Source organism: Callithrix jacchus, chromosome 1 (genome assembly GCF_049354715.1).
Source record: "Callithrix jacchus isolate 240 chromosome 1, calJac240_pri, whole genome shotgun sequence".
In the NCBI taxonomy this organism is placed as follows: domain Eukaryota; kingdom Metazoa; phylum Chordata; class Mammalia; order Primates; family Cebidae; genus Callithrix; species Callithrix jacchus.
Window position 1 is genome coordinate 110,056,136 of NC_133502.1, and position 26,351 is coordinate 110,082,486.

At 38.1% G+C, this 26,351-nt stretch overlaps 1 protein-coding gene and 1 long non-coding RNA gene across 42 annotated transcripts in view; one reads left to right on the forward strand and one right to left on the reverse strand.

Moving 5' to 3' along the window:
• RFX3 (regulatory factor X3) overlaps positions 1 to 2,519 on the reverse strand; it is a 304,192-nt gene extending 301,673 nt beyond the window's left edge. For 16 of the 40 annotated variants that reach the window (XM_078368350.1, XM_078368317.1, XM_054255821.2 and 13 more), the window contains exons 1-2: positions 1,146 to 1,633; positions 310 to 441 (exon numbers count right to left, since the gene is read on the reverse strand). Coding sequence is in view for 4 of the 40 variants with exons in the window: in XM_035304960.3 (XP_035160851.1) it covers positions 1,146 to 1,167 (22 nt within the window). In the remaining 36 variants the exon portion in view is untranslated. The other 24 variants (XM_078368376.1, XM_078368367.1, XM_078368342.1 and 21 more) reach the window with 9 other exon arrangements.
• A 574-nt stretch (positions 2,520 to 3,093) lies between these two features.
• The window catches only part of LOC103793037 (uncharacterized), an 89,392-nt gene continuing 66,134 nt past the window's right edge, over positions 3,094 to 26,351 (forward strand). Inside the window, exons 1-4 of one of the 2 annotated variants that reach the window (XR_004744679.3) lie at positions 3,094 to 3,385; positions 8,558 to 8,639; positions 10,189 to 10,226; positions 15,651 to 15,785. This is a non-coding gene — a long non-coding RNA (uncharacterized LOC103793037). The remainder of the gene's footprint in view (positions 3,386 to 8,557; positions 8,640 to 10,188; positions 10,227 to 15,650; positions 15,786 to 26,351) is intronic. The other variant, XR_013533762.1, reaches the window with a different exon arrangement.

Here is a 26,351-nt window from a genome sequence, read left to right on the forward strand (position 1 = left end):
AGAAAGAATAAAGTAAATGCTAAGTATCTATCATTGTGTTTAATTTTTAAATTTACCATGTCTTAGTCTTTCTGATTATTTAATCAATTCCACAGCAGCTCTAATAGCAATTTTATCCCACATATATGCTCTAAAAAAAAATGAAAAAGTAATGAAATTCAATTTAAGTTCTGTTCTCAAATCAACTTGTAAATGAAAATCTAAATCACAGAAAACCTGAACTATATGAGTGAAATGCCTCAAAAAAAGTTCTCAGACACTGCAAATAAAATATTAAACCATAACATTATAGCATATAATTTACTTAACTGAAAATCTATTATGTAAATGGCATAAGGTCTGAAACTGTCCCAAGACAGAAAAACTCCTATTAACTTCAGAGAGAGTTTATAGGACCCAGGAGCTTCACCATCCAAAAGTGTTCAGGCATTTGACACTCATCTGAACAGAAAAAAAAAATACGTTAGTATAACAGATTTGCATGGAACCCAGTTTGGGGAGGGGAGGAATAATTATAAAGAAATGTGAGTGCTCTGAGAAAGACTTCTTTCAGAACAAAATATCGTCTTCATTAAAAATAGCAATCACAAGAAAATGAACTGAAAAAGTTTTTTTTAAACCTCAACTCTTATTTTACAAATATTAGGCTTAATAGCATTATAATTACCCACCCTGCTCATTGACAATCTCAAGAATAATTAGTACTGTCACATTATTCACAAGCTGCTCTGTCAGTTAAATCAATATATGTTTGCTATTAGAAAGACTATTTAAGTATTTTAAAATTGTAAATTAAAAACTTCAATATGTGCAACCATAATAGTACGTTATATTTGTTTTAGCACACATTCATTATCAAAACTCTTTACTGATAATTTATTAACTAAAAGTTAAGCTGAAAAAATAAACAAATTTAGGGGATCTGAAAAACTGGCTAATGCTAACCAAGAACCTACTATATAAGAACTAATACGTATTCAAATTACAGAAAAAAATAAATTGAAAAAGAAATACTGAAAAGGGAAAATGTTCTTTCTCCTGAGCAGGTTCAAGTCACTGTCCAAAGATAATCAAAAAGTAAATAAAAATATGTTAAGTACACACATGCCTCGATCTTAACCGCAAAGAAAGTGAAATATACACACGTTTCAAGTTGAGAAGCTTCATACATTCTTTATGAACTTGACTTCAATTTCAACTCTCAAAGGAAAATGAACAGAGAAGATAAAAAAAAAACTCTTAAAGTAACATAACTGCCACAAATAACATTGTGAACTGAGTTCTCACAAAGCTTCCTTGTGTCCTTTCCCTGTTCATCACAAAGTCTCACAACCACAATGAAAATTGTTAACACTCTACTGAGGGGAGGGAGGGTCATCAAAGTGAAACGGAACCTCACTACTACCCCTCCCACCTCCACATGAAGGATAAAGCACTGTCAATAACTACTAACCCAAGTATCACAGATGCCCTGCATCCGGTTTAAATCACAAGCACACACACACATACCAAAAAAGAGAGAGTAGACAGACTTTAAAAAAGAAAAATCTCTTCCTCATTACAGCGAAGAGCTCAGCGAAGAGGCCCCAGGTTTCAATGTGTGTGCAAGGGGTGTTGGGGGGAGAAGAAAGAGGGGGAGGGAAGAGTGCTGAATGGATATTAAGACTGTTTGCCGCACAAAGAAAATACAGTTTTAAAAAGAAAAAAGAAAACCATGAAGCTGATGATGGTGAAAGAAGAGCAGCCCATTTAGCACCAGGCAAAGAGGGGCAAAAATGAAGGGAATAGGCGGTGGGAAAAGTTCACCAACGTACGAGGATAAAAATAACAAAACCCCTAACAAGGCCCCACAAGTGAACAACAACAACAACAAAACAGCACCTCTTGGGTCCCCCCAGCACATTGTTGTCTATTTAGGCTTTGAAAGAATCAGGAAACAAGCAGCGTTGGAAAAGAAGAAAATTAAGAAAAGCACAAATTCTTATCTCTTCACCTGACCCTCCTCCTCAGACCAGACCTAAGGGAAAGATCCAGCATCCGCATCGGAAAACTGTGGCTCCCTCTCCCGCTCCGCTCGCAGCCCCCCGAGCTCCCGCTCCATCCCTGAAGTGCGGCCGGCGCAGGGCCGGGGCCGGCGGGCGGCGCGGCGCCCACACCCCCGACCCAGCCGCGGCGCGCAGGGTCCATTGTAAACAAGCCCGGGGAACAGAGCCCCTCGGCGGCGGCGCCGCAGCGGCAGCCCCCGTGTCAGGAGTGAGACCCCTGCACAGCCACACTCGGCTTGCACACACGAACACACACACGCACGGACACACGCGTTCACACGCAGCCACACGCTCCCACACACATGTAGAGACCAAAGAATATTCACCTTGGCTGTGGATTATTGTGGTGTTGTTGGTGGGTGATGGAGATGGTGGTGGTGGGGAGGAGGAGGAGGAGGAGGAAGAGGAGGAGGAGGAGGAGAGGAGTAGTTGTTGTTGATGGGTAACAGTCGCCAGGACTACGGTGACTATGGCGCTTGATTCACAAGGCAACGGTTGCTATAACTCACAAAAGAGAGAGAGAGGGAGAGAGAGAGAGCGAGAGAGAGGGAGACACTCGCACGGGGAGGGGTGGGGGAGGGAAGAGGGGAGGAGGCGGGCCCGGCCGAGCCGCCGGAAGGGGAGGGCTCAGCGCTGTGACTGACGGCCCCCGAACGGGCAGGGTGACGGAGCACAAGATCGGGATTCCACCGCAGGACTCCGAAGAGGTTCGCCTACGCTTGGCTGGGGGTGAGGGCACAAGAGTCCTCTCGGAGAAACGTTACTACACGCGCCGGCGAAGCCCAGGAGAGTTTAGGGTCGTGGTGCTAGGGGTACTATCTGTGAAACGAGGGCCGTCTCACAGCAGCCAGCTTTGTGCAGAGATGTCCCGGAGGCACGAGAGAGTAATGGCTAATTCGCGGGAGGGGGTGGCCAGGATGATTCCAGGCACTTTGTGGAGAGACAAGCTATGGCGAAGGAACAATCCACCTTGAAGAGCAGCCCCCGCCCGATACGTTACTTCCGGGGCGGGGCGGGCAGAGGGACCCGGATGTGCCGCCGTTTTTTCGTCTCTGAGGCGCCGGCGGTTTTCCTGGTCGCGTCCTCCTCCTAGCTTTCACCTTTTCCGAACGCTTCAGGGCTCCGCGGCCTGCGCTGGACTGGAGGGTCCACGTCACTCTTGTCCTCCTGCCTTCCGTGCTCTGAGCCGCTCCCGCCTCCCGAGGGCACGACTTTGAGGAGCGCGGGCGGAGGGGCGTTAGCGATCTGCCTCTGCCGCCATCTTAGAGAAGGCGAGCGCGGGGTGCGCGTGGGCAGCGAGCCGGCCTCCCGCGGTCCCTGCCGCAGCGTGGCGCGGAGAGGTGAGGTCCAAGAGGGTCCGGCCCTCACTTCAGAACGAAAAGGCGAGGTCATCATTTCTTACCTTCAGGGCTGGGAGTAAGTGCCAGTAAAGAGCAAGAAATTGCCCTCCCCGGAGGCTGTGAAAACGCTTTTGGCAGTTCCCCTCGACGGTTGGCGTAGAGGGGCGGGGTAACTTACACCTGCCTGCGATACCATCCTGTTAGTTTCTAGTTCTCTGTTAGTTTCAGACCTTAAGTGTTCATCTCTCTTTAAAGTCGACCTAACTGGGACTTGAGCTCAGGCCCGGATCCTGTTACCTGCCTTGCCCTCAGCCCCCGTTACTCAGCCTACTGTAGTAGAGGGTCTTGCTGTTTCTGGCTGAATTGAGATAGACGAATGGCTTCCGTCTGTGTTGAATGTTGGTAGCACAACCTGCCATCTCAAACACCCGTTGATAACGCACAGCTTCTAATGCCTCATGTTTCAAACGGACTCCTCCAATTCGCTGCAGACAAGTCCAGCAGGCACATGCCCCCAGGCCCTACGGATACCTAAAGTCTCTCAATATTTGCCACTAATCTGCTTATGCAAGACCATAACATAGAAATAGAGCCTTAGGAAGTTAGTTCGCCTCTTGAGGCTTAATTTTTGCACCTGCAAATAAGAGATTTGGGCCAGCATGAGTTCACTAGCGCTAAAAGAATACTGAGCTCTTATTCTGTGTCCCAGAACTGTTGCTAAGTGTTTTACATACATTATCTCATGTAATCCCAACAACACCAGTGTTAGATAGGTAATTTTCGCATTTTAGAAAAAACACCCCTAAAAGTCGGTGGGTTTAGGTTATGGCTGCGTGCCAGGGAATACAAGGTTACCGTGTTTTAGAAACCAGTTACTTTGGGTACATTTATAAAAGTCATATTGTTGCCTTTGATAATCTCAGGAGTTAACATATGTTCTTACAATAACAATGTGTTGCAGTAGTGAACAGTGGTGAGCCTAGTGCTAAAGCCAAAAGATTTCCTAACTCACTGTGGTGGTAAGACCTTCCAATCAGACAAATGACTGGTAACCAATGTGGTTCCCATTTGACATACAGATGGGAAGTGAGGTATGCATTGTAGCTTCATGAAAACTGGTAGTCATTGTGAATATTCACTTCGTTACAGATAAAGTCATCATTCCTATAATGGTGTGTAGGGTTGTATGCTCACACTACATGGCTCTCTGAATAGCTTCTTTGTTTTTTAAGTTCCATTGTCTGTTATAGTTTGTCCCTTCTTTCATTGTCAGCTGTTGCTTTATACTGCTGTCAGTGAGCATAGTTCTCTTATCCTCCCCACCTTATTAATTTACTGCTCTTAATCTGCAGACAAGAAAACCACGTAGTGAAGCTTGTGCAAAACTCTATCTCAAGAATAGGTACTTTTTGAGGGACTATCAAAAAAAAAGTGCAACCTTCGTACTAGGATATTATAACATCAGTTTTAAAGTTTTAAGCTTAAAGATTTTTTCTTTTTTTTCTTTTTTTTTTTTGCCTATTTACAGATTTGATTTTTTCCAGAGTTAGGAATACACAAATTTCCTGAAGTTAATTCTTGAAAATTTAGAATTTGGAGTATTTTCCCATGTTTTAGGATACTTGATGATGATACGATTCTAACCATATTGAGGTTAATATTTGAAATGTTGAATGTTATTTCTTGATAATGTTTGGCTTTGTATCCCCACCCAAATCTCATCTCAAACTGTAATCCGTAAGTGCTGAAGGAGGGGCCCTGTGGAAAGTGATTGGATCACAGGGGTAGTATCAAATGGTTTAGCACCCTCTCCCTAGTGCTGTTTCATGAGTGAGTTCTGACGAGATGTGGTTGTTTAAAAGTATTTAGCACTACCCCCTCTCACCTGCTACCATGTGAAGAAAGTCCTTGCTTATCCTTCACCTTCCGCAGTGATGGTAAGTTTCCCTGTGGCCTGCCAGTCATGCTTCCTGTTAAGCCTACGGAACTGTGAATCAGTGAAACCTCTTTTCTTCATAAATTACCCAGTCTCAGGTAGCTCTTTATAGCAGTATGAAAACGTACGAATACATCACCACAGTGAATCAAGTTATCAAGATACCGATTAAAGCTATAGACTAGAAAATAACGATTTTATATACATGTGTTATTTAATACCGTAATTAGTTATAAAAGAACCCAAAAACTTGGTACCCGTAAGTCAGTTCTTGCAGGATGCTTTTTAAGTCATTTTTTAAAGCGGTGCATCTTCACATATATTGCATGTATGTTTCAGAAATAAATTATTTTCTAAGAAGTCACAAAAATGATCCAGTATTAGACCACAATATCAGTTGCCACCTATTATAGTGCAAAACACACTGTGGGACCAATAATAAAAGGTACATAACCAAGCTAAAATGGGGCAAACATAGTTCCTGACTATAAAACGTTCAACATTATTGATTAAAAATGTTGTGTTTTAACTCTGATTGTTTTTTCTCTCAGATAAGAATGATTGGCAGAGACACAGAAAAACACGTTTGTATCAGAATAACTTGAAGAAAATTTGTGAAGCTCTGATTATGTATGGATTATGTATTTAATAAAAACAAATTGTGATGCATTCATACAGTGGAGTACTATTATTGAACAAGTCAAAGGAAAGGACTGCTGATACAACACGGATAAATCTCAAAAACATTGCATTTGGTGAAAGAAGCCAGACACAGAGTACATAGCATATGAATCCATTTATAAAAATTTAAAAACAGAAAAAAGTAATCTATGTTTAGTGTCTTCTTATGATGACAGAGGCAGTAGGTTGGGATTTTAATGGAAAGGATCGTGAGGGAACATGATAGGATGGCAAAAATGTTCTGCACTAGTCACATGTAGCTATTAAAATCTAACAAAACTTAAAATTCAGTTCCATAGTCACACTAGCTACATTTTAAGTGTTCAATAGCCATATGTGGCTACTGCCTACTAAGTTAGACAGTGCAAATACAAAACATTTCTATTATCTCAGAAGTTCTACTAGAGTTCTAGTCTAGATCTTGTTTTGGGCCAGTGTTTACATTTTTCAAAATTGGAATTAATGCATATTATATATTTATTATATGCCAGTAACACCTGCCCCCAAGCCCTATAAATAATTAATAGAATTTTTATTACTATATTATGTACCTAATTAGCCTAGTTTTTTCTTAAAATTTTTGTGCAACTCTGCAGAGAAAGGATAAATAGTAAAGTTCTTGGCAAATTTTCAAATATGTAAGTATGACATACAGTAGATAGCCTTGATTTTCTGCTCAAAAATGAATTCTGCTACTTTATAATTCTGAATGCTTCTAGAAAGAAGGAATTTTTTTGAGTGCTTAAAGTGAACTCTAGATGACTACAGAGAAATTTTTTTCTATTGGAATCAAGTATCTTAAACATAGTAGAGATCATATAACCTTCCAAGGTGACACAAGTGTTTGGGAGATATTGGTGCTAACTCTATGACTAGCTTTAGAAAGTTAAATCGACTCCCTAGGTTAACACTTCAAACAAGCCTTTTGGAGGTGGAAAAAAACTAAGTTTGTAAGTCAAGGATAAAAACACCTGAATGATCTCAATTCTAAAATTCTGATTTTAAGAGATAGAATACCAGGTCAATGGATTCAAAATACTGTATATGTTCATATAGTACTTCAGTGAAATTAAGAAAAATTTTTGGTAGAATGAATACTATAATAATGTTAATATTTCTACTAGCATCTTTTAGGACCTTTGTGAACCCCAAGTAGATTTTTACAAGACAATGAACTTGGACTGTTAAAGATTAATTCTTACAAATGAATCAGCAATTCATGTCAATAATATATGCTGAAAAGTATTTTATTCACTTAATTATTGTCAGTTATATATCAAAAATGATTTAATATGATCTTGTTTTCTCTCCTCTCTCTCTCTCTCCCTCTCTCCCCACTCTCTCCCTTTCCCTTCCTCCCTTCCTCTACCTTTTTTTTCTTCTTCTAATGTAATATGTAGTCTGGAGAAAACATCTCCCAAGTTTCTGTTTGGCCATTCATCCTATTGGAAGTATATTAATACTATCTTCTCATTGGAACATGTCATACATCTTACCTGCCCCACACACACACACTATCATCACAATAAGGATATATAAAACCTTCATTTAAATTGTTTTGAATGTGTATATCAGTTGTTACAGTATATGACCAAACTTTTTTGATACTTAATGTTTTTTTTTAAAGCAATATGACAACCACTGGTGAAGAACAATAAAGATTACATGTATTTGTCTCTTGATGCCTTTTTAGTTTGAAAGGGGAATTTATGTGCATGTAATGCTTTTCCAAAAATTTGGTTTAGCTTACTAATGTTTTGAGGGCAGGGAACACAAAAATAGATATTTTACAGTAGGATATTTAAAACACTTGCAAGTACTGTTTGAAATATTATGTGGAACTACTTTCTCTCATGAAAGAGATTAAAGGCAGGTGCCATGGCTTACACCTTTAGTCCCCGCACTTTGGGAGGCCAGGCCTGGGCAAGAGAAAGACCCTGTCTACCAAAAAAATAAAATAACTAGGCATGGTGGCATGTGCCTGTAGTCGCAGCTGCTCAGAAGGCTGAGGCAAGAGGATCCCTTGAGCTCAGGAGTTTGAGGCTACAGAGCCATGATCACACCACTGCATTCCAGCCCTGGTAACAGAGTAACACCTCGTCTCAAAAAATATTTTAAAGATTAGGGCCATTTTAAAGACTGGGTTAGAAGACCTCCAACCACATGTAATATTAAACACTGTAAAATACATCCGCATCACCTAAAATATACATGACTAAGAATTGAGTTTAAAAATCACTTAGGACACTGTTGGTGGGAGTGTAAATTAGTTCAACCATTGTGGAAGACAGTATGGTGATTCCTCAAGGACCTAGAAATAGAAATTCCATTTGACCCAGCAATCCCATTACTGGATATATATTCAAAGGATTATACATTGTTCTACTATAAGGACACATGCACATAAATGTTCATTGCAGCACTGTTTACAATAGCAAAGACCTGGAACCAACCCAAATACCCATCAATGATAGACTGGACAGGGAAAATGTGGCACATATATACCATGGAATACTATGCAGCCATAAAAAATGATGAATTCATGTCGTCTGTAGGGGCATGGATGAACCTGGACACCATCATCCTCAGCGAACTGACACAAGAACAGAGAATCAAACACCGCATGTTCTCACTCAGGTGGGTGTTGAACAATGAGAACACATGGACACAGGGAGGGGAGCATCACACAATGGGGGCTGTTGGGGGAAAATAGGGGAAGGGTAGTGGGGGGTGGGGAGCTGGGGGGAGAGAGCATGGGGAGAAAGGCAGTAAATTACTGCCATGTATTACCTATGCAACAATCTTGCATGTTCTTCACATGTACCCCAAAATCTAAAATGCAATAAAAAATACAAGAACGGCAACAAAAAATGACATAATGGTATGTTTTGTAGACATCCAATTAGTTTTTATTTGCAGCTTTTCATATTTTGAAGTCACCTTTTTTTTTTCCAGATCCCCAACATTTTCAGGAGACCTTAAGAAACATAAATCCTAACCATAGTGCTTGATGGATAAAATGGCTCTGAAGTAATAGTGGGGAAAGTGAATTTTAAACAACGTGTTTCTTAGGCTTTTTTTCCTTCTTCCTGGGGGGGGGATTAGTTAATAGATCCACTGAGATAAAATTATAGTGAACTTTGTGCTAGTTTCAAAAAGATCAGAAAAAACAAAAGGATGATTACACACTTGAACTCAGTACCCTAATTTGGCACTACAGCCTTTACTTCATTAAAAACTGATACACTTCATTATGAAAAAATAAAGACCGTCGGATTTGCTTTATAAGGTTATCTTACTTGTAACTTCAAATGTGTGACAATAATTATAGACTAGTTAAATGTTTTATCATTTATCACCCAGAAGAAATAATCCTTAAAGGAAGAACACTAATTTGTTTGAAGATTAATAATAGACAAGAAATTTTAAGTGAATAATAACAAAAATATAAAACTGTATGACAAAGATTTTTTATAGGGTTAAACATGCCTATTTTGAAAGGTTTTTTAAGATTAAATTCTTCCTGAAATAAGAAAGCTAAAAAGTAAAAATGCATAAAATATCCATATCATTTTCTTTTGAGTCAGCACTGAATGATCCTACAATAAAATGAAGCGCTGACTTCCTGGAAAAGCCAGAAACCATCAGGGTCTAAGGAATAAGCTGCAGAGGTGTTGGAACTGAATGATACATAATAAGTGAATGTACACTGGAGCTTAATCTAAGTGGAGGTTCTTCTCACTGCTGAGAGCAAATTAAAGAAGTAGCTATTATAAGAGTTCTGTAAGACTATTTTTAAGTTAACTTAGTTGTATGATCAAAACATTAATAACATTAGCATCTCTTGAAAGAGCTATACCTCAATTTGACAATCATCTTTGGAAAGTAAATAGAATTCTGAAAGTTTATTGTCAACTTCAAAAGATACAATGCTTACCAGCCAGAAACAGGTACGACAGGCTGGAAGTTGTAATAACTTTTAGAAAGGAAGTTGACAGGAATGTTACTTGAATATCCACAAACAATCTTAATTTCATGTCAACTATAATGAAGCAATGTAAAGGTGAGAAAAAGAAGAAATATCATAAAGTATAATCTACTCAGATGATTACTGTGGTTTTTTTTTTTTTAAGTATTGTGGTTTCATGGATTGATTTTTTTTTTTTTTTTTTTTTCATTTGTGTAGAATGAGCCAAAAGAAACAGGGAAGCAGTAGTCTTAGAGGTAAGATATGGTTAAGACTTGGGTTAAGGCTATAATTAGGAATAGAGAGAGAGTAAATATTCTAAAAAATGCAAAGGAGGAAATAATGACCGTACTTGAAAATGTCAAGCATGGTCAATTTTCTGATATTAAGGACCTGCTATATCTGCTCTATTAGTTATTATGGACTCGTGGGGATAAGGAACAATAAACAGTGAAAGATACAAAAGAACTTAAAGTCTGAGTTCCTCTTTGTGCAGATTATCTTCTATTTCTGTCTCCATATTCACTCTTTACTTTTCTAGAGTGAAGAAAAAAAAAGCTGACCTGCATGCATTCTGACCACACTGTTGCTTTCTGGCTGCCAGTTGGTTTCCATCAGTAGGCAGCACTGGCAGGAGATTGGAGATGTGGAGAGAGGAGAGTAAAGTCAGGTTATTTATTACCCTGTCTTCTACCTTGCAAAGTTGCTTCAAGATACCATATCTGTTGACCAAAGATTCTGATAAAGGCTTCTTCCCCTCTTTAGGCTTAGTTCCACAGCAGTCTAGGTTACTGCATCATTCTTTCAGTTTCTCTACACCCACATCTTGGGAAGGCCCTTTTTTTTTTTTTTCTTTTTTTTCTTTTTAGACAGTTTCGCTCTCCTTACCCAGGCTGGAGTGCAATGGCGCCATCTCGTCTCAGCGCGATCTCGGCTCGGCGCGATCTCGGCTCACCGCAACCTCTGCCTCCTGGGTTCAGGCAATTCTCCTGCCTCAGCCTCCCGAGTAGCTGGGATTACAGGCATGCACCACCATGCCCTGCTAATTTTTTTGTATTTTTAGTAGAGACGGGGTTTCACCATGTTGACCAGGATGGTGTCGATCTCTTGACCTTGTGATCCACCCGCCTTGGCCTCCCAAAGTGCTGGGATTACAGGCTTGAGCCACCGTGCCCGGCCTGGGAAGGCCCTTTATACTTAAATTCTCATCAAATTGCTCTCTTCCTATTGTAGCATCTATTTCTTTTTGGGATTTTGATAATACCACATAAACTCACAAACTATGTAAAATTTTGCTTGAGTTGCCATAACAAAACACTACAGACTGAGTGGCTTAAACAGCAGAAAATTTTCTCACGCTTTTAGAGACTACAAATCTGAGATCAAGGTGTCACTTCTTGCACCAGGAGATAGTCTCTTCTGAGGCATTTCTCCCTGGCTTGTAGATGTCCATCTTACCCCTGTATCTCCACATGGTCTTTCCCCCATGTGTCTGTGTTCTATCCCATCTTCTTATAAGGACATCAGTCATATCAGATTAGGGCTTACCCTAATGACCTCATTTTAACCAAATTATTTCTTTAAATATACTATCTCCAAATACACAATCTGAGGCACTAGGATTTAGGACTTCAACATATGAATTTGGAGGGGACCCAATTCAGTGCATAACAGACTAGTTGAAGAAGAAGGGCATAAGATAAATTGGAAAATGTTTCAAGATTATGAGCATAGGTATGAATATAAGGAAAGGACATTATTGCACTTACTCAGAGCAGAACATTAGAAAGGGGAAAAGAAGTTTTTTAAGGAGAGTTTTATAAATACACAAATTTCAGTGACAGATTCAAGTGGTGAGGCACATATAAAGGAAATCCCATGAGCTATAACTATCAGATTGGAGACTGATCTAGGAGCCATGTAAGTGGCAGAATAACAATAATTATCAGTATTTATGAAGCATTCTGACAGATTATTCATTATATTTGCTCCCCTTCTATTATGAGAACATAATTATTCATGTTTTAGACTGAGCATGAAGACTTTCTTTCCTGGTTTCCCTTAAAGTTAGATAGAGTCTTATGACTAAGCTCTGGTCAACTAAGAGTTCAGGGGCCACTTCAAAAAATTTTTGAGGCACTTACTTAGATCCTTTATAGTTTCATCCTTTCATTTTCATCCCCTTCTCCATCCCACTATTTAAAAGAAGAATGCCATCACGCCATGCAAATGGAGCAACAGAATAGGAGACTAAGACTCTAATATTAGAGTGTGAGGCTACTATATTGCTCTGCATTATGTTTACATGAAAAAGAAACACCAATCTTGTTTTCTGTCTCACAGTTAAACCTAATCCTAATTAATGCAATCATTTTCTATGTGCCGGGTACTGTTTTCAGTTTGAGTGTATTAGTTTGCTTAATCCTGTAGCAATTCTATATGTAGATTACCATTATTATCCCTTATAAGGAAACAGACACAGAGAAGTTAAACAATTTTCCCTAGACAACACACTTCATTTTTGCTGAAGTTAGGACTTGAACCAGACTAACAGACTCTGACTACAAAGTCTTAACTGCTATGTTGAGCTGCCTGCCTCTTGTCTCAAATCCTACACCCAACCCTTTTGCATCTAAAAAACAGAATTATTTTTTAAAGCTTTCCACAGTTCCACGCAGTGTACCAGGGGAAAGCAACTTACATGAAAAAATGTGGTAAAGATGTTTATATACCTTTCATCTTATTTTCTTTCTTATTTTAGTCTAAATTTTGCCAAAGTAGCTTTGTCTTTTGAAATACTAATAAGGTGTCTCTTTCTAAAATTAATTTTTAAAAAAGACTTTACTCTGGAGAGCCTCTTGTGGAGGCTCTCTATAAATCTAAAAGGCAGTCTCTTCCTAGTTATCTGACTATGATCAGCCCCATAGGACAAGGTGTTTTCTATCTGTGCCACAATGGGTCTTCCCTTGGCCATATTCTGCCAGAGCCCTTCTCAGAACCCCAGCTGGGATAATCTTTGATGCAATCCAAGGACAACTTCTGCACTTAATTGTCAGGTTTTTCTTGAGAAACACTCAGCTCTCAGTCAGGAGTCAGTCCTTATGGTGACAGTCTCTGTTGCACTCCCTTTAGCAGCAGGAGAGCTTTAAGAGTGTTACAGGGCTTTGTTAACCCCTCTCTTAAAGAAACTGGAGAAAAAGGGATTTTAAGGGTGTCTTGATTTTTTTTTTAAATGTTTAGTAAGAGGAAAAATTGGACCAGTGGAGATTGTTCTATTCTCTTCCCATCTGGTCACATAAAAGGTTTCAGAAAGGCCGTGGAATCTACTCAGAGGATATTAATGCATTAAAATTCTCTAAAGAAATGAGGCATTAAATAAGGAATCCATTTATCCACTTGAAGTAAGTTCAGAAGGAAGAACACAGAAGGCAACAGACCTATGATATCTCTCACACAATTTGCTTTCAGACTGTAAGTAATACTGACCATCAAGAACAGCTTTATTAGGATGAGATGATTTTGAAATCTATTCTAATACATAACGTGGTTTTTAATTTCTACTGCTTCTAATCAATTTTTTCAGCTAACAAAGGTATCTGAAAATTACATTTATAATCAGTATCACCATGCCGTCTTGGGGTATAAAAGAGTTCTTAATTCTTTAAGTATAATTCACATATAGTAAATTCACTCCTATTAAGTATACAATTAGATAAATGTTAGCAAAGTATGAAGTCATTTGACCACCACCACAATCAGATATTGGACATTTCTATCAACATCAAAAGCTTCCTTGTACCTTTGTACTCAATTTTCTCTTACCAACTACCTTACCCCTTCCCCATCACCAGAAAAACTTTGATCTGCTGCCACTATAGTATTCCTTTAACTAGAATGTTGTATAAATGGTACACACAATATTTAAATTTGAGGGAAGGCACTCTGGCATCTTTCATTTGGCAGAATGTTTTTGACATTCACCCATACTGTTGTGTATATCAATAATTCATTTATTTTCATTGCTGAATAGTATTCCATTATATGGATATACCACAGTTTGTTTTCAGATATTTGTTATTATGAATAATGCTGCCACCATTATATGTAAGTGTTCTTGCCACAATAATGCTGCCACAATTTATGTATAAGTGTTCTTGTAGATACATGTTTTCATTTCACTTTGGTAGACACCTAGGAGTGAAATTACTGGGTCATATACCAAGAATATGTTTAAGAAATTGCCAAAATGCTTTCCTAGTACCTTTATCATTTTTTATTCCCACCAGAAATATATGAGAGTTCTAGTTGCTACACATCCTTGCCAACTCTCATTGTGGTTTTAATTCATATTTCCCTAATGACTAGTAATGTTAAGCTGCATTTCCTGTGTTATTAACTAGTCCCATTTCCTCATTTGTGAGATATCTGTTTATGTTTTACCCCCTCCTGTTTTTGTTTGTCATCTTCTTCTTGGATTATAAAAGTTCGTATATTTTAGACACAAATTCTTCATCAGACATACATATTTTGCAAATATTTCTCCCAGTGTATGGCTTACCATTTTATTTCCTTGAAGGTATCTTTCAAAGAACAAAGACATTAACTTTGATGAAGTCTAATCTATTAATATCATATTTTTATTGTGCATTTTTTGTTTTATCTAAAAAGTCTTTGCCTAATCCAAAATTTATTTATCTCTTCTGTTTTCTTAAGAAAGTTTTATTATTTTTGCTAAGTTTAGGTCTATGAGATATTTTGAATTAAATGTTTTGTAAGATGTGAGGTAAGGATTAAGGTTCACAACTTTCCATACATATTGTTCGATATCCAATTGTTCCAGCACCATTCATTAAAAAGACTAATGGTCTCCACTGAATCTCTTTCTATCTTTGTCAAAAATAAGTTGTCCATGTGTATGTGGGTCTATTTTAAGATTCTCCATTCTGTTCTATTGATATGTTTGTCTTTCTGTACTCCAATATTACTCTATCTTGTTTACTGCAAATTTATAATAAATTTTGAAATCAGGGAGTATTTTTGTTTTTCTTTTTAAAAATTGCTTTATATATTCTAAGTTTTGTATTTCCATATGAAGTTTAGAATCAATGATTTGGGTTGACATTGTTTTGAATCTACAAAACAATCTGGCAAGTATTGATGTGTTAATAATATTAAGTCTTCTGACCCATGAAAAAGGTACATCTCTTCTTTTATTCTGGTCTTCTTTAATTTCTTTTCAGTAATGTTTTTTAGTTTTTAGTGCACAGATCTTTCACATCTTTTATCAGATTTATCCCTAAGTGACCATAATTTTGATGCTATTGCAACTAATATTGTTTTTATATTGCTTCTTCTCTGACACAAGCTAGAACTTGAATTTGTATAAATTCTAGACCTTATTTAAAAATTTTAACACAATAAAATTTTTGATGAAATAATTATTCATTAAAGCAAAATTTCTCTATATAAATGGGCTTTATGATCTAATTAATAGAACTGTTTTACCATGTCAAGCTGTGTTTGCATGGCTCATATTTGTGTGTGTGTGTGTGTGTGTGTGTGTGTGAAGTTAAGCATGATAAACTACTTTTAGAAGGCTGCTGGAAAGTTTTTAAAATGTTATTGAAGTTTTTCAAATGTTCAAAAAAACGTAAACTTACAAAGTTTTTTTTTTTTTAAAGGAGAGGCATCCAGTAGTTCATGGTTACAGTGAACTGCTATCGTGCCGCTGTATTCTACTCTGGGTGACAGAGTGATTCCCTGTGCCACAGAGTGAGACCCTGTCACAAAAAAAGGGGGGGGCTATGAAATCCAAGGTATGATTTAAATATTCTTAACACGTGTTCATTTTAATAACCCTTGTGTTTATGTCTCTCAATATGTATATTCTTATTACTGTGACATATATATCAAATCTTCATTGTTAGTTAAAATATTTTTTAAAAAATCAATGTAGCTTATAAATTTGCAGTGATTTATGCCTATGGTCATGTTGGGTTAGATTTTACTTATGTGAAACTAAAATTATGCAGTGATTAAGTAGACACTTCACAATGGAGTTTGACTATATTATCTTAGACAATAATCATAACTAACATTTATTGAGGGGTTTCTTTGTGCCAGTCATTGTTCTGTGAATTAACTTAGTCTTCACAACACTATAAAACAGGTACTACTACAATTCTCATTTTTGCGTGGTGAGAAAATGAGGACCAGAAGCTTAAATAATTTTGCCAAGGCCATAAGTTGGTAACTAATCATCAGGATACACACTCAGACAAGGGCCTGTATTTGCCAAGCTACCTCTCTCTAGGGTACTTGAATGGTTATGTAAATTGAGTAAACTAATATACTTGTAGGTAAAGTGTATGATAGCTATACCTTTTAGAATGGTTCAATCAGTTAATCCAATGAGAATCAGGCCCTCTAAGATTTAAGCATGCATCCAAAATCATCAGACAGTGATTTCTAGACAGAAGAATTACTCATTTGTAATAGAAGATATATATATTTGTCTCAAAACAGGAATCCTCATCTTCATAAAGCACATTCCTTCCACATGTTAAATCAAAAATCTGTCTTGCCACATCATGAAACCCTATCTCTACCAAAAATACAAAAATTAGCTGGGCATTTTTGTATTTCACTCATTTCCTGTTGCTTCTGATAATCATTATCATGTGACAATTTTCAAGCTCCTTATAATGGGCATGTTGCTGCATGCCTGTAATCCCAGTTACTTGGGAGGCTGAGGCAGGGGAATTGCTTGAACGTGGGGAGGCAGAGGTTGTAGTGAGCTGAGATTGTACCACTGCACTCCAGCCTGGGCAACAGAGCAAGACTTCATCTCAAAAAAAAAAAAAAATCTGAATGTTCAAGAATCCCAGACTTCCCTGCTAAGGGGCATCTCCATTTTAGATGTCCCATAATCAACTTCAATTTAAAGTATCCAAAATTTGGCCTTATTACTTTTATCCTCCAATTTAATGTTTGCTTACTGTATTCCTTTTCTTGATGATTGGAATCACTACCCCTCTGGTGGCCTGAGCTGGAAATCTGGTAGTAATCCTGGACACCACTCTATAACTTAACTTCCATAGCCAATCAGTCTCCAAGTTCAGGACATTCTATTTTCTTAAACTCACTCGTTCTCACTGATTTGCCTTCTTCCCTGTTTCTACTGTTTTTGAACAGGTCTCTTTTCACTGGGATTACCTGAAGAGACATTTCCAGTGATTTTTTTTCTATCTCTAATCTGGAAACTGCTACTAGAATGATCTTAAAATAGAAATATGATCATGTCTTTCCTCTAGACAATTTTTAGTAGTTTATCATAGCTTTTAGGAAAATGTTCAGATTCCTAAGCTGAACATAGAAAGCTCATTATAATTTGGTACCAGCTTACTTTTCCAGAAAATGGTCCAGTCACCCTTCTTGTCTGGTGGTGCAAGATCAATGGCAGGACAAGCTAGGGAGCATCCAGGAGGATGGCTGAGGTTCTATGGTAAGGCATATCTCAACTATAGGCAAACACCAGGATGTGTGTCCCCTGGAAGCGCAGTCAGGTCTGCAGTAAACAATGCAAATCTGAGAGTTAGAATAAGAGCAGAAACCTAGTAGGAAGCCAAATTGAACCCACTGGTGAACCAATGAATGAGGAGTACTGGGAGAAAGTGATGTCTGAAGGAATTTCTACAAACGTGTAAAAAATGTTTTTATACATGTTTGTAGAAAACATTCTTTGTTATTTACATGCAAACTATGAGGGCATATTTGGTTTTAGGAAAATAAGCTAAATTTGAATAGGTACAAACCGCTTGTTGTGACTCAGAGATGTTATACTGTTTCATGTCTCTGTGCCTTTCACATGTCATCGCCTCTCCCTTAAAAGCCCTCTGCTGCCTCCCTATTCTCTTACTCTTACTTATTCCATAGCCCAGTTCAAGAACCATCTCTTCTGAAAATAGCAATCACCAACATAAATTGAGCATTTACAGTCTCCAGGCACTATGCCAAATGCTTTAATACATAATCTCATTTAAACCTCATTTAAAAAGCTGCCTCTCTTTTCCTTGTTTTACAGATTAATAAATTCATGTTTAAAGAGATGAACTGACTTGCATGAGGTCACACAACAATTATGTTATGGAGTGGAGAATTAAGCCCAGAGGGTCTGACTCCAGAGTTTGAGCTTGTTACCACTATTGGCCTTTACCAATTCCCTAGGCTGATTTGAGATGCCTTTCCATGTGCATCTGTGCTTATATCATCATAGCCACATCCATCTCTGATATAATCTTTTCTTAATCTGTCTCTCCCAGTGGCTAAAAAGCTCCTAAAAATCAAGAGACAAGTATCTACTACAAAAGTAAAATTTTAATAAACGTTTAATTAATAAAGCATTATTTTCTGGCCAGGCACGGTGGCTCACACCTGTAATCCCAACACCTCAGGAGGCCAAGGCGGGTGGATCACAAGGTCAGGAGTTCAAGAAAGCATGCCCAACATAGTGAAACCCTGTCTCTACGAAAAATACAAAAATTAGCCTGGTGTGGCGATGCATGCCTGTAGTCCCAGCTACTCAGGAGGTGGAGGCAGGAGAATCAATTGAACTTGGGAGGCAGACATTACAATGAACAAGGATCGTGCCACTGCACTACAACTTGGGCAACAGAGACTCTGTCTCAAAAAATATAAATGAAATACATAAGATAAAATAAATTATTATATTCCAACAAGTTGCTGAAGGAGCAGTAAGTGAGGACACTTGAGTGTTGCACCCAGGAAATTCATGTCAATCAAATGTGGCCTGTTGTGTTATTCTTTTGTTCTTTTAGGATATTTATTTAGTAAAAGCTGGGGTCAGTCAACTAGAATCAGGCTATTCTCTTGTCTACACAGTATTAGATATAGATAAAATATTACTTTTGTCTTTCTCAATACTTTATATAGTTAACTACCTGTTGCTTCTGATGATCATTATCATGTGACAATTTTCAAGATAGTTACTCATGCATGGCATATTTTAAAAAAATGTTTTTTCTAATTCATTCTTATTTTATATCCAGATTTGACTTTCATGAGGTATTGTGTCTTATCCCCTTTCTAATTTGTGTTTGGAGGTTTTAGAGTATTCCTAGAGAATGATTGTTTTCTGTGACTTTAATGCTACATGACTACATTAGAATTTGAGTAACCATGGCTTGATGAAAGTTGTATTCAACCAATTATTTCAAATTAGTAAATTTTAAGGTGTTATTTCAGCCCACCAATAAGTACCCCTCAAGCTTCAGAAAGAAGGAAAAATGGAGAGAAAAAAATATTAAAATAACTACTGGCAAGGGTGTGTGTTCTCTTGTTACAAATAGGTCCAAGAAAATTAGTCATTAGTCTTACTAAGACAAGGGCCTCCGGACCCTGAAAAATGAAAAAAGAAGCAGATCTACATGTAAGGAGAGAAGCTTGTAAGCTCTTTCAAGACCTGCCTGTTCTCCCACCCACAACTCTAGAGACGGCAAAGCAATTTTAACTTGCCTACATAATGGTCGGAAGGGGCATGAGGAAATTTTATGTCACTCATTTCCAGATGTAATCCTGTGCACTATCAGTCAAACTATTTTTTCTTTCAAATAGAACATGATAGAGTGACAAAGTTTGAATACTCACTCAAATAAACTTCACAATGCAAAAACAATGAAATAGCTCAACCATTTTCTGGACTAAATACAGCATTTATGTTAGAAGAAAGGACTGAAAGATATTAAATGTTCTGTCAGGACCACTGATTTCAAGTGGGCGGCTTGCTAGGTTTTCAGGTGCGATGAGAATGCAGCGTGGAGTAGCCCAGTGTAGGGTGGTGTAGATCCCACCTCTAATCAAGTGCTTCACTTACCTTCAAGAGCAAGAGCAGCCTTGTAGCTCCTGCCTTTGTCTTCAGTGCTTTTCATCGCTGCAACTGCTACATGACCCATAACTGCCCCCAGTCTCCAACACACAGGGGCAAGTCTCCAGGTCTTTTCTCCATCTGACATAACATAGGTAAACATCATAGAATATGTGTGTAAGATGGCTTAGTACAAGGTAGAAAGAGTCAGGGGAGAGCAAGAAATACTCATCTGTTGCATTAGACTTCTGAGATGTTAGGGTTTACCTGATACAGCAACTAGCTTTACCCTCATGGGGCTCCCACAGAGTTGGAATATACCTGCCAACCTAGAGAGAAAGATAAATTTTTGGAGCCAGATCACCTAGTTTTCTTTTTGTTCTCCTTCAATCTTTAAAAAAAAAGTTTTTTTGGTGTTTTTTTCTTTTTAAAATCAGTCTTAGTTATATTAAACCAAGGATTACAGGTGACCCTTACAGCAGACTGTTAAGGAATGAGCAGCTCATGTCTGAGGCTAGATTTTTGATGGTGGCAGCATTAGTTAGTGTTAGACATCAATGAAAGAGAAATCTATAGGACAGACTCAGAACTATGCTGTCCCAAAGGAAATTTTACTTTGAGTTTCAACTCTACAGACTCAAACCCTTTTTATTTTGGGGTTATTTGTTTCATTTAGCTTTTATTTGTATTGAGAAAGATGACCTGTGTTTACTGAGATCTTACCAGTACAAGAGTTCAAGACTAGTCTGGGCAACATGGCAAAACCTTGTCTCTATAAAACATACAAAAATAAGCCAGGTGTGGTAGCATGTGTCTGTAGTCCCAACTACTTAGGAGGCTAAGGTGGGAGGATCACTTGATCTTGGGAGGTTGAGGTTGCAGTGAGCCAAGATCATGCCACTGCACCCCAACTTAGGCAACAGAGTGAGACTTTGTCTCAAAAAAAAAATTTTTTTTTAAAGATTTTAAATGGCTATTACTGAAGAAATTTTATAGTGGCAAAAAATATGTTTTCTTTTTTTTTTTTCAGAGATGGAGTTTTGCTCTTGTTACTCAGGCTGGAGTGCAATGGCACGATCTCGGCTCACCACAACCTCCGCCTCCTGGGTTCAGTCAATTCTCCTGCCTCAGCCTCCTGAGTAGCTGGGATTACAGGCACGTGCCACCATGCCCAGCTAATTTTTTGTATTTTTAGTAGAGACAGGGTTTCACCATGTTAGCCAGAATGGTCTCGATCTCTTGACCTCGTGATCCACCTGCCTCGGCCTCCCAAAGTGCTGGGATTACAGGCTCGAGCCACTGTGCCCAGCCAAAAAAGATATGTTTTCTTAAGTAGATGATATCTTTATTGAAATAATATTTACAGTTTTAGGTATTTAGTTCAAAGGTAAAATCCAGTCTACCCTTGGGCCAAATTGTCATGAACTTCAAGCTGGTAGCATATAAATTACTCTTACTACTATCAACATGACCAGTTGCTATCCAAATTTATTAATATGAAATCAACAAAGTAGATAAATTTGAGAAATTAGCAAACACTTTTACAGTAAATAATATTAAAGTTAGTTGGTAAAAAAAAAAGTTAAATGTGCAAACAAAAGTTAACTTTTATATTCAAAGTCATTAAGAAAGCCAGAAGAGGAAATGCTTCTATAATTTTTTTTTTTGAGTCTCTGTCGCCCAGGCTGAAGTGCAGTAGCAATCTCCTCCTCCCAGGTTGAAGTAATTCTCCTGCCTCAGCCTCTAAGATTGCAGGCGCAGGCCACCATGCCCAGCCAATTTTTGTGTTTTTGTTTGGTAGAAACAGGGTTTCACCATGTTGGCCAGGCTGGTCTGGAATTCCTGACCTAAAGTGATCTACCTACCTCAGCCTCCCAAAATGCTGGGATTATAGGTGAAAGCCACCGTGCCCAGCCATTTTTGTTGTTGTTATTTTTATAATTTCCTACAGAAAAAAAGCAAAATCAAAAACTATAAAGAAAAAATGTCTTCAAATTAAGGAGTTTCACATGTTAGGGTGGTCCCAAAATACAGTAACATCAAAACTACATGGTTACGGGAGAAAACATGTATGAGCAGAATCACAGAAAAATTACCTCCTGAAATATTAGAACAGGAGGTTCCTTAAAAAGCTCAAGTTTCTTAAGAATTAGAACAAGTTCTTCACTTTCCAAATAATTTTTGGTACTGAAAGCTCCCAATAACACTAAACACTGTCTAAAAATATTTCGGGAAAGTCATGTAAACTCTTTTTCATGTCATCTGAAAGTTCTTTTGTAACACTGCTGACACAATTCAAATGAGTGAAAAAAATGTATATTCCCTGAGGCATTTGGGTGATTGGAAAGAAAGTATTTTCTAATGAATTATACACTGAACTTGAATAGAATTAGCTGATCATTTTAAAGCTTAAACCATATCCATCTGGCTTTTAAAGACACTACTAGTAGCAGAACCAACTTAGAAAACAAGAGACATTCAAATCTACACAGATTTCTAGTTAAACAATAATTGTTCCTTTGTCTTTTATAAATCACCAAAAAAAATAATGCTGTTAATTAATGGTGACTCATGCTCCAGTGATCTATTCATATTCTCTGGCATGTTGCTCTGGAGGTGGTAAGCAGCAAAGTGTTGATAACTATATTGACTCAGCTTGGAAGGGGATTAAGAATCTCAGTATGACAACAAATATGTATTCTCTTGTTATAGAAACATTTCACTCTTCCGTTCAAAATTTACAGTGGCTTTCTTAGTCCTTGTATAATAGCCAAGCTCCTCTGCCTAATCTGTCGGGGCTATTGTCAATTCATACCTAATTCATCTCAATTTATTTTCTCAGACTCAACTCTTTTTTTTTTTCTTTGCACATATCTCCTTTGTACCACTGAAGTTCTTCCAATCTCTTCCATATGTGTCCACTCTGTTGTTTAAACGTGACTCAAAAAATCAACTGTAATTTTTGCATGAGAGGAGGATGATAGTCAGAAGCAGTAAAAGGACCTATAAGTTTCAGTTAATAACCTTTTATGGTGTTTGTGGAAGGCAATGCTAATTGCCTACTCCAAATCTATTTTCCTTTCATCCCTAATAGCAGGATTCCAATTTTGTTAGGGTAGCAGTGTGTGCTTTTCTAAAAATACTTCTCCAGGCTCCCTTGCTGTTTGAGGGTGGCCATGTGTCACGATCCTGGACAATGAGGCATAACTTAAGGGTTTATTGAAAAGCTATTGTTTTCCTCGTAAGAGCTCCTTCCTGCTTCCTTCTCCCTTCCACTTCCCAGCTGGAATGCTGATGCAGTACTACCTGGAGACAGAGTGGCCTCTTGCCATCTTGATATGAAAATCCTGAGGACAAAGACCTACACACTAAGGATGATAGAGTGATAAAATGGAATGGAAAATAGGTCCCTAATGTTATCATTGAGCTGTCATAGATGGCCCTATTCTACCTACTTCCCCACCCCACCTCTACCCCTGCCTGGTCTTATTGTGTGAAGCAAATAAATATCTCTCTCTTTACGTTATTCACAGGGTTTTTCTGCTCATGTGGACAAGCACATTCTAAACTAATGCAACTTTTATAACTTTTTTGACCATAAGAATGCATCACTTTTATAGTAATGAAATAATTAAGTGTTTTAAGTGAAAAGAACATGCACAAGAACCCAAGCTTTGGAATCAGACAAGACTAAATTAGAATCCAGACTTTTCCTGCATACTAATTGACTCTTGGCAACTTAATATCTGCGAGTCTCAACTTCCTCATCTGTAAAAGAGGAATAAACAAATAAATAATAATATGTAACATAGAATACATAGGGTTGTTATAAGGCACATAATGAGCCCTCAATAAAGTATAGCTATTATTATTACTACCAATTATTCCAACACACACACAGACACACATATACTCTTCTCTGTATTCCTAATACACTACTACATATGGAGCATTATATAAGAAGAGAATGTTACATACATCAAGTATCTCTGGAGGTCAGAATAGTTGGTTTCTGATCCTTCATTTTCAGTTTCTGTGACATTGAGAAAGGTATTATATCTCTTGGCTTCAAAGTCCTCATCTGAAACGTGTGGGACAAAATTTGCAACAAATCATTTTCAGTTTTAAAATTCTGTGAGTATTAAAAAAGGAAGTGATTATCAAACCTTTAAAATAGTTCTCCAAAGAGGATAGGAAAAGAGTTATGATCAAAGAACCACATATGGGGTAGGGATGAGGATGGTGGAAATGTTCTATTTATTTACTTGGTTGGTGGTTACAGTTATTTGCTTTATGATTATTCAATAAACTGTACTGTATTAGGGTTCTCCAGAGGGATAGAACTAGTAGGATGTATGTGTATATGAAAGGCAGTTTATTAGGGAGAATTGGCTCACAGGATCACAAGGTGAAGTCCCACGATAGGCCATCTGCAGGCTGAGGAAGAAAGAAGCCAGTAGTGGCTCAGTCCAAAGCAGGGAAGGCAACAGTGCAGTCTTCCGTCTGTGGCCAAAGGTCTGAGAGCCCCCAGCAAAGAACTGTTGTAACTCCAAGAGTCTCTAAAGGCCAAAGAACCTGGAGTCTAATGTCCAAGGGCAGAAGGAATGGAAGGAAGCATGCAGCATGGGAAAAAGATGGAAAGCCAGAATACTCAGCAAGCCGGCTTATTCCCACTTTCTTCCTCCTGCTTTGTGCTATCCATGCTGACAGCCGATTGAGTGGTGCCCATCCACATTGAGGACGGACCTTCCTCTCCCAGTCCACTGACTCAAATGGCAGTCTCCTCTGGAAACACCCCCACAGACACAGCTATCTAGGCATCCTTCAATCCAATCAAGATGACACCTAATATTAACCATCACATGTACCCATATATTTTGTGTACTTCTTATATGTATCTTACATTTCACAATTTCAGAAAATCCTCCAAAGTTTATAATTATGTTTATAGGCATAATAACTTGCTCTACGTTATGTTATGAAGATTTTTCTACTTCTATAATGAGGAATAAGATTTGTATAATAATACAATTCACTATATATCCTCCTTATTGACAGGATAGCTCTTTTCACTGTTGTCTTACACCTTTATCTCTTAGTAGAAGAGGTTGGAACTGGGGCAAATATCTCCCGAGGAAGGAGGAGGATGTGACGTAAGGTAAGATCCTAAAAGCCAGTTAGGGGAAGTAAAAGATAGCCCATCAGGCTTTTGGAGAGAGGTTTGGGAAGGTAAGAGATCAATCTTGACTCACTTTTAAGCCTGAAGCCCTGGAAAGATAGTGTGGGGAGAAAAATACACTAATGGATCCCAATGAAAATATGTTCCATGCTTTTTAAAAAGAATTAGTAGACAGTTTTTTGAGTAGTTTGCTACAGAAATATTGAATGGAAGGTACAGAGAGTTCTCACATTCTCCCTCATTTCTCCCACCAGTTTTCCCTATTATTATTATTATTATTTTGAGTAAAAGATGGTTCTTTATTTCAGCCACTGGATTTATGCTGCCTGCTATGACAGATACATGTTACCCAGCATTCTGTCCCTTAGTAGCATCTCCTAGTTCAAAGCCAGTATCAAACCCAGAGGTGGAGAGTTTGGTGGGAATATCTTTTTTTTTTAAGTTCTGTATACATGTGCAGAACATGCAGGTTTGTTAGATACATTTACATGTACCATGGTGGTTTGCTGCACCCATCAATCTGTAATCTACATTAGGTATTTCTCCTAATGCTATCCCTCCCCTAACCCCTCATCCCCCAACAGAACCTAGTGTGTGATGTTCCCCTCCCTGTATTCATGTGTTCCCATTTTTCAGCTCCCACTTAGGAGTGAGAAAATGGCGGTGTTTGGTTTTCTGTTCCTGTGCTAGCTTGCTGAGAGAGATGGTTTTCAGCTTCACCTATGTCCCTGCAAAGGAGAGGAACTCATCCCTTTTTATGACTGCCACATGTATATGTGCCACATTTCCTTTATCCAGTCTATCACTGATGGGCATTTGGGTTGGTTCCAAATCTTTGCTATTGTGAAGAGTGCTGCAGTAAACATATGTGTGCGTGTGTCTGTATAGTGGAATGATTTATAATCCTTTGAGTATATATCCAGTAATGGGATTGCTAGGTCAAATGGTATTTCTTGTTCTAGATCTTTGAGGAATCACCACACTGTCTTCCATAGTGGTTGAACTAATTTACGCTCCTACCAACAGTGTAAAAGCATTCCTATTTCTCCACCTCTCCAACATCTGTTGTTCCCTGACGTTTTAATGATCATCATTCTAACTGGTGTGACATGGTATCCCATGGTGGTTTTGATTTGCATTTCTCTAATGACCAGTGATGATGAGCTTTTTTTCATGTTTCTTAACCACATAAATGTCTTAATTTGAGAAGTGTCTGCTCATATGCTCCACCCAATTTTTGATGGAGTTCTTTCTTTCTTGTAAATTTGTTAAGTTCCTTGTAGATTCTGGATATTAGCATTTTTGTTGGATGGATAGATT